This window comes from Nomascus leucogenys, chromosome 12, assembly GCF_006542625.1.
Source record: "Nomascus leucogenys isolate Asia chromosome 12, Asia_NLE_v1, whole genome shotgun sequence".
Taxonomy (NCBI): Eukaryota; Metazoa; Chordata; class Mammalia; order Primates; family Hylobatidae; genus Nomascus; species Nomascus leucogenys.
Genome location: NC_044392.1, coordinates 8,366,415 through 8,375,000, shown reverse-complemented (window position 1 = coordinate 8,375,000; position 8,586 = coordinate 8,366,415). Strand labels below are relative to the sequence as shown.

Genomic DNA, 8,586 nt, shown 5'->3' with positions numbered 1-8,586 from the left:
CTAAGCAAACTAAAAAACAAAACAATTACCCACTCCAAGGAAACAGAAATTATATAAGAAAGTAAATAAAACAGGGGCCAGGTGCAGTGACTCACACCTGTAATCCCAGCACTTTGGGAGGCCGAGGTGGGTGGATCACTTGAGGTCAGGAGTTCGAGACCAGCCTGGCCAACATGGTGAAACGCCGTCTCTACTAAAAACACAAAAATGAGCCAGTCATGGTGGCACACACCTGTAATCCCAGTTACTCGGGAGGCAAATGTTGCAGTGAGCCCAGACTGCACCACTGCACTCCAGCCTGGGCGACAGAGGGAGACTCTATCTCAAACCAAAAAAAAAAAAAAAAAAAAAGTAAAGAAAGTAAATAATTTATTCATAAATATATTCACTCACCTACTCATTCATTCTTTCATTCAATAACCATTTATTGAATACCTGCTATGTGCTGGGAATGGTTCTAAGTGCTAAAGATACAGAGGTAAACAAAATGGACAAAAATCTCTAATAGGAGAGAATAAACAAACACATAATCTGTTAGGCAGTATTAAGAGTTCTGAAGAAAAATAAAATGAGTAAAGAAGACAGAGAGTGGCATGCAGTTAGTGGGGATGGTGGTCCATGAGGGTTCTAAGATAAACTGAACAAAGTGAGGGAGTGAATCATGTAAATATCAGAGGCAAGCAGGAAGTCCAAAGGCCCTGAGGCAAGAATATGCTGTCTGTGTGTGAGAAACAGAGGAAAGACCAGAGTGACTGCAGCCAAGTACAAGCAAGGAGAGTGGCAGAGGATGAGTTCAGAGAGGTAAGGCACAGTCGCCTCACAATAGTCCCCTAGAGTACGATGTGGTTCAGCTTTAAACAACACATGTACTAATAAAACAAAAAATATCAACTTAAACAAAAACTGTGACATAACTACATTTGGAAGACGAAAGAAGTGTATGCATATATGTGTGTATAGAAAGCTAAATGTTAATTTCCTAGAGTAAGAAGTTAATAGATAATTTCTGAAGTTGAAAACAAATAAGGAAATAGCAGGAAAAAAATTACATTTGGAAATGTGGATTTATAACCCAGCAAAATCTGCTAAAACAGCTGAAAACAGTTGACTCTGGAACGTGGAACTTTGGGAAAGGAGAGGTGATAGCTAATTTTTATTATAATACACTTTGCAGTATAACCCAACTTTCTAAAATATGTACATATATACATATATATATACATACACACGTTTTTTTGTTTGTTTGTTTGTTTTGAGACAGAGTCTCACTCTGTCAGCCAGGCTGGAGTGCAGTGGCGCTATCTTGGCTCACTGCAATCTTCGCACCCTGGGTTCAAGCAATTATCCTGCCTCAGCCTCCTAAGTAGCTGGGACCACAGTCATGCACCACCACGCCAGGCTAATTGTCTGTATTTTTAGTAGAGACGGAGTTTCACCATGTTGCTCAGGCTGGTCTCGAACTCCTGACCTCAAGTAATCCCATAACCTCAGCCTCTCAAAGTGCTGGAATTATAAGCATGAGCCATGGTGCCCAGCCCATATATTACTTTAATAAAAATTAAAGAAAATCAGCTGCCATTAAAAAAAAAAAAATTCGGAGTCTGAGACAGAGACAGTCATGGCAGGACAAGCGTTTAGAAAGTTTCGTCCACTCAGGCTGGGTACAGTGGCTCACACCTGTAATCCCAGCACCTTGGGAGGCCGAGGCAGGCGGATCACAAGATCAGGAGATCGAGATCATCCTGGCTAACACGGTGAAACCCTGTCACTACTAAAAATCCAAAAAATTAGTCATGCATGGTGGCGGGCGCCTGTAGTCCCAGCTACTCAGGAGGTTGAGGCAGGAGAATGGCGTGAACACGGGAGGCGGAGCTTGCAGTGAGCCAAGATAGTGCCACTGCACTCCAGCCTGGGCGACAGAGGAAGGCTCCGACTCAAGAAAAAAAAAAAAATAAAGAAAAGAAAGTTTGAAAGGAGTGCTGCTAAAACTGTAACTAAAGGAGGCATTATGCTTCCAGAAAAATCTCAAGGAAAAGTATTTCAAGCAATAGTAGTCGCTGTTGGATCAGGTTCTAAAGGAAAGGGTGGAGAGATTCAACCAGTTAGCATGAAAGTTGGAGATAAAGTTCTTCTCCCACAATATGGAGGCACCAAAGTAGTTCTAGATGACAAGGATTATTTCCTATTTAGAGACGGTGACATTCTTGGAAAGCACGTAGAGTGAAATAAGTCACTACTGAAATGGCATCACTCATAGGTGGGAATTGAACAACGAGAACACTTGGACACAGGAAGGGGAACATCACACACTGGGGCCTGTTGTGGGGTGGGGGGAGGGGGGAGGGATAGCATTAGGAGATATACCTAATGTAAATGACGAGTTAATGGCACCAACATGGCACATGTATACATATGTAACAAACCTGCACATTGTGCACATGTACCCTAGAACTTAAATTAGAAAAAAAAAAAAAGAAATGGCATCAACGTGAAGCTGCCCATTCCACTGAAGTTCTGAAATCTTTCATCATGTAAATGATTTCCATATCTCTCTTTTATAATAACCTAATGATAACTAATGACCCAAAAAAAAAAAACAACCTTCTTTTTTTTTTTTTTTTTGAGACGGAGTCTCCCTCTGTCACCCAGGCTGGAGTGCAGTGGCGCCATCTTGGCTCGGCTCACTGCAACCTCCACCTCCCAGGTTCAAGTGATTCTCCGATTCTCCTGCCTCAGCCTCCCAAGTAGCTGGGATTACAGGCACCTGCCATCACGCCCGGCTAATTTTTTTTTTTTTTTTTTTTTTTTTTTGTATTTTTAGTAGAAATGGGGTTTCACCATGTTGGCCAGGCTGGTCTTGAACTCCTGACCTCAAGTGATCCGCCTCCCTGGCCTCCTAAAGTGCTGGGATTACAGACATGAGCCACTGTGCCCAGCCCAATCTTTTTTTTTTTTGAGACGGAATCTTGCTCTGTTGCCCAGGTGGCTAGAGTGAGGTGGTGCGATCTCAGCTGACCACAAACTCCGCCTCTTGGGTTCACGTGATTCTCATGCCTAAGCCTCCCGAGTAGCTGGGACTACAGGCGTGTGCCACCACATCCAGCTAATTTTTGTATTTTTAGTATAGATGAGGTTTTACCATGTTGGCCAGGCTGGTAAAAAATCAATCTTCTGAGAGTAAACTATTTATAACCAAGAGTTCTTTAAAAAAGAAATATCACTGAATATACTCTAGCTGAACAAAAGTATTTATTGAAGATCTACTATGTGGCTGGCAGTAGGAGACTTGATATCTCCAATGAGAAGCCTCTCCCAGGAGGAACTTTACAACTGTGTTCAAAAAGATCACAAATGCATACTCATCCCTCCACTGGTTCACTGAGACCAACAGTAGAGGTGGGTGTACCAGTGGCAGCTGAGCCAAGTTACCTGCTGGCCATCTCAATGGCATCCTTATTGGGTGGGGGGATGAGGAAGCAGACTGATGGCACCATTGCCTCGTTCCCTGTGGGGCTGATCACTTTCCATTTGGTCCGCTGAGAATTATCTTCTAGCACACATTCATCATTTTTGCAAATAGTAATCTGAAGAGATAAATTTACCAGTGATTGCTAATGGATAAACCAACAACCCACTATTACCTGGTGCCTCATCCCAAAGCTATCAAATCCTTAAGAAAAAAATCTGCTTAAGAAAAGATCTGCTATCACTTAGTGAGGGCTTCTGATTTTTGCCAAAAGATAATGGGTATAAATCTACAACACAAGAAAAATTGTGACACCAAATAAATCAAGGAAATAAATATGTATTAAATACCTGTTTACATGTCAAGTAACCCAGTATATGAAAGTTATAATAAGACTATAAAGGCTCAAGAGCGATCTCAGCACAAAAATCTACTAGAGTAAAAACTAATGGAAGGTGAATAATCAAAACATTGTTTTTATGATATTTCCTCTCCCCACTTCCTATCATCCCACCCAAACCCCTGAAAATGTTTACGCATTTTGGAATTATCACGTCTTTCTCTTAGAGGCAAGTGATCAAGATTATTATCCCTAACTTATAGGCAGAAATATCGAGACACACAAAAGTGCAGTCCCATTTTTAAATTTTTTTTCCATTTTTTAATTCATTCATTCTTTTGTATAATACATATTTCTTGAGTGTCTACTATGTGCTAGGACACTGGAGATAAAAACAGTACAATTGGCCAGGGACAGCAGCTCACACCCATAATCCCAGCACTTCTGAAGGCTAAGGTAGGCAGGCCGCTTGAGCCCAGGAGTTCAAGACCAGCCTAGGCAACATAGTAAAACCTCATCTCTACAAAAAATACAAAAATTAGCCAGGTATAGTAGTGCATGCCTGTAGTCCCAGCTACTCGGGAGGCTGAGGTGGAAGGATCACCTGAGCCTGGGGAGGTCAAGGCTACAGTGAGCCATGATAGTGCCACTGCACTCCAGCCTGGGCCACAGAGTGAGACCCTGTCACAAAACACAAATAAATAAATAAATAAATAGGTACAGTGGTAAGCAGACAAGCATAGTCTGTATTTCCACATATTCTGGTGGTGTATGTAGTTATAATACTGTGTAACAAATGCAATTTACCAGGCAATAAAGGATATGACCCAGTCTTGGCTAGAGAGGTAAAGACAGATTACTCAAGAACTTAAAAGCCACATTTAGGAGTTTAGGCTTTTTCCCAAGAGCAATGAGTAATTATTATAAGATTTAAGCATAGGATTGTTATTTAAAGGAAAAAAAAAAAAAAAAGGCCAGGCGCAGTGGCTTATGCCTGTAATCCCAGCACTTTGGGAGGCTGAGGCAGGCAGATCACAAGGTCAGGAGATCGAGAACATCCTGGCTAACACAGTGAAACCCCGTCTCCACTAAAAATACAAAAAATTAGCTGGGCGTGATGGCATACACCTGTAGTCCCTGCTACTTGGGAGGCTGACGCAGGAGAATCACTTGAACCTGGGGGGTGGAGGTTGCAGTGAGCTGAGATGGCACCACTGCATTCCAGCCTGGGCCACAGAGCAAGACTCCGTCTCAAAAAATAAAATACAATAGGCTGGGCGCAGTGGCTCACGCCTGTAATCCCAGCACTTTGGGAGACCAAGGTGGGTGGATCACGAGGTCAGGAGATCGAGACCATCCTGGCTAACACAGTGAAACCGCATCTCTACTAAAAATACAAAAAATTAGCCGGGCGTGGTGGCGGGCACATGTAGTCCCCACTACTTGCGAGGCTGAGGCAGGAGAATGGTGTGAAGCAGGGAGGCGGAGCTTGCAGTGAGCCGAGATCGTGCCACTGCACTCCAGCCAGGGCGACAGGGCAAGACTCCGTCTCAAATAAATAAATAAATAAAAATAAAATTAAAAAAAGAACATGCTGGTGGTAGGATCCTTTGTGCACTAAATGGGGAGGCTGATACAATAATCCAAGTGAAAGAAACTTATGCCTTTTATTTTTTTTGAGACAGGGTTTCACTCAGGCTAGAGTGCAAACGGTGTGATCTTGGCTCACTGCAACCTCCACTTCCTCAGCCCAAGCGATTCTCCTGCCTCAGCCTCCCGAGTAGACTATAGCTGCAAGTCACTGTACCTGGCTAATTTTTGTATATTTTGCAGAGACGCAGTTTCACCATGTTGCCCCAGCTGGTCTCGAACTCCTGAGCTCAAGTGATACACGCGCCTCAGCCTCCTAAAGTGCTGGAATTATAGGCATGAGCCTCTCCACCCAGCCACTTATGCTCTTAGGGTAATATTAGCAGGGATATTTACAAATTAGTACAAACTTGATGGTCCTATTAGCTGTGGAGGATAAGAGGGGCGGGGGAGTCAAGGATATCTCCCAAGTGCTACAAAGTACCATCTCTGTCAACACTTAGGTAACTGAGTAGATAATAATGCCAATCACCGAGGCAGGGAGCAGGTCAAGATTATAGGGTTAAAGTTTTTAGTTTAGTTTTTTTTTTTTAAATGATAGCAGAGAGTTCAGCATGTTTAAATTCTAATTTTAAAAGCGCTATAATTTGGTCTTTTCTTATCATCATAACCCTAACTGAAGGCTTCCCTCTTTCTTCCTTCCCCCTGTGGCCCAGAGGTACCCTTTCTACCTCCTCACCTCGATCTGCCGATAGTCACAGATGGCCTTGACAGAAATGGTGCTCTTTAACACATGGTCTGGACTGCGTGGTTTTAGCTGAACGATGGTTTTTGATCTCCCAACGAGACTGGCAACGGAACTCTTGGACTGTATAAGCTGCTCCTTTTCATCCTACAAAATGATAAGAAAAACAAAATGACATTAATGTTGCTAGTCAGGGTGACTAAGCAACAAAGAAAACTGAATACTCCACTCCCTCAGAGAATGTCATCTCTCAGTTAAGTAGGGATGGTTGGTGGAGCCATCTTAAAGACTCAGACAAGGATAAAGAAAAAAGGAGAGAATGTTTCCGTCTTCTACCAAGTGCTTTCACACTCAAACTTTGCAGCTTTCTCCCTGTGCCACTTTCAATGAACCATAAAGCCACATGCAAAAATCAAAATAAAAACAAATACTTCTAGCTTTCAAATACAGCTATAAAGCTAATAAAAGACCTATCTAAACATGATTCAGAGAACATGAAAGTTAAAATCAATAATAGGTATATTATTATTAGTCAATTTCTCACTGGTAGCAACCAGTTCTTCCCTTTCTGCTTAGGAGAAGCTAGTTATACTTATTTAAATTTTTAAAAGTAATTATATCTCCCAAGCTCTACTCCAAATATTTTATTTTCCCAAATTGAGTCAAGCTTTCTAGAGAAAGATCTTAGCATATCAACCAACAGTGCTGTTGGTGAAGGTATCATGACAAATGATTTAGGGTTTACCTCTTAGTATTTGCTGTGCTATAGTCATATAAATTTGGTTGATTAGAAAGAAGTATCATGCAAAACTGAAACTCTCAAATCTCTGCAAATCCAATAATCTTAAAAATGAATAAACTTCTTGTTAACAAAATTGGTAGTAAACCATTGCCAATTCCATTAAAGAGTAAAAGATAAACTTTGTCCATTAACCCAGATGTTTCAAGCCCATTTTGAGGTATAAAAGTCTCCCCAGAAGAGGGCTTTCTTAGGATGGATGTAGATGCGATGAGAGTAAAGAGTTAATAATGTTAGGAAATGCCATTAAAGAACTAAGAATATGCAAGTAAAGAAAAAGAAATGCTTAAATAAACTACCTGTGCCTGTCCCCGGGAGCATGATTGGAAGAAATACAACTTTAACTTATTAGTTAAGAAAGAGGAATGGAATATATCAGGGAGACAGCCACATTTCCATACTTGAGAGCTGGTCTACCCATTCCAGTTTCCTTGCAATAAGATGTCAATTTCTGTCTAACCCACAGCCAAACAGCTCAAGCTCCACAGACCAAGTGCTCAGCGTGGTAAAAGTTCTGAAAAGAACCAGAAGCCAGGACAGATGCTCCCGAACCTGACGGACAAGCTGAGGAGCAGACCCAGGTGACTCCATGCCCCGATGACGCCGCCAACCCGATGACCCTGACCTGGAGAGGAGGGAACAGAGCAGCGACCCTCGAGAAGAGAAGATATGACAACCATTGCAGAGGAGTTACCCTATGACAGAAGGTACTCTGTGGGAGGGAGGAGATAATAGCCAATGATTATATTCCTCCTTCATACTTGCAGTACCTCTGAGAGAGACATTTTAGAGACAACATCTGAAAAGTCAGGTTTTCATCCTTCATTCCAAATTAATTAAATTAACAGACTATTTGCCCAGGTGAATGTAAAACCACTCACAGGTTTACAATACCTGAAAGTGTAAAAAAAAAAAATAAAAAAACTTATATTCACAAATGCTCAAATCTTACCCACTAAAAAAATGAACTGTTTTGGGTTATTCTAGTTCTCTTATTTAGACTTTCCTATTGAAATGCGAGATTCCCCTTGCTTCTCACAAAGGAAAAGTAAGTTCCCTATTGCATATACATTTCTATTTTAATTTGAGATGTAGCTTGAGCCTTGTCTTGCCAACACTGTGTAATATACATTCACTAAATATAAGTAGTCTTTCTGCTAATTTAATTACCAGCACTCCTGAAGAAATAATTCACTGGAGAAAATGAATATAAAATTGATTTGAACTAAATACTGAATGTAAAACTATTTCTTAAAAATTAATATTGCTTCATAAATAACTGCACAAATATTACATCTAAATAAGATTTTAAAGTTTCTTTGAATTAAAATCAATTTTAATTATCATCCAAAAGAAAACTACCAAGGAGGAAAATTTTAACTCAGGTGTATTTCTTTGTTTTTTTTTTTTTTTGCATAAGAGAGTAAAAAAAGAATTTGATATCAACTAATCCCCTTCAACCTTTTTTTCATGCTCAACACCTCATCTTTGGCTCCAACTGTTACATTAAAATAGGAAAAATGCAAAGAAAGTATAATGAGCTCCAAGTGGCTCAGAGGAGAAGACTAGGCCTTTACTTCAGTAACATACCCAAAGAAATTTAATTAGCAACTTATTTAAGAAAAGAAAAGGAAAAAAGGAAAGAG

At 40.7% G+C, this 8,586-nt stretch overlaps 2 protein-coding genes across 34 annotated transcripts in view; one reads left to right on the top strand and one right to left on the bottom strand.

Moving 5' to 3' along the window:
• Positions 1-8,586, bottom strand: part of MACF1 (microtubule actin crosslinking factor 1) — a 406,463-nt gene that overhangs the window by 183,056 nt on the left and 214,821 nt on the right. For 26 of the 33 annotated variants that reach the window (XM_030823503.1, XM_030823500.1, XM_030823502.1 and 23 more), the window contains 3 exons: positions 7,240-7,245; positions 6,136-6,288; positions 3,430-3,584 (listed from right to left, as the gene is read on the bottom strand). In XM_030823503.1, the coding sequence (XP_030679363.1) occupies positions 3,430-3,584; positions 6,136-6,288; positions 7,240-7,245 (314 nt within the window). The remainder of the gene's footprint in view (positions 1-3,429; positions 3,585-6,135; positions 6,289-7,239; positions 7,246-8,586) is intronic. The other 7 variants (XM_030823509.1, XM_030823508.1, XM_030823513.1 and 4 more) reach the window with 1 other exon arrangement.
• Positions 1,619-2,259, top strand: LOC100603694 (10 kDa heat shock protein, mitochondrial-like). The gene is made up of 2 exons (XM_003273309.3): positions 1,619-1,669; positions 1,967-2,259. The coding sequence occupies exons 1-2, from the start codon at positions 1,619-1,621 to the stop codon at positions 2,222-2,224; spliced, it is 309 nt and encodes a 102-aa protein (XP_003273357.1). The 3' UTR covers positions 2,225-2,259.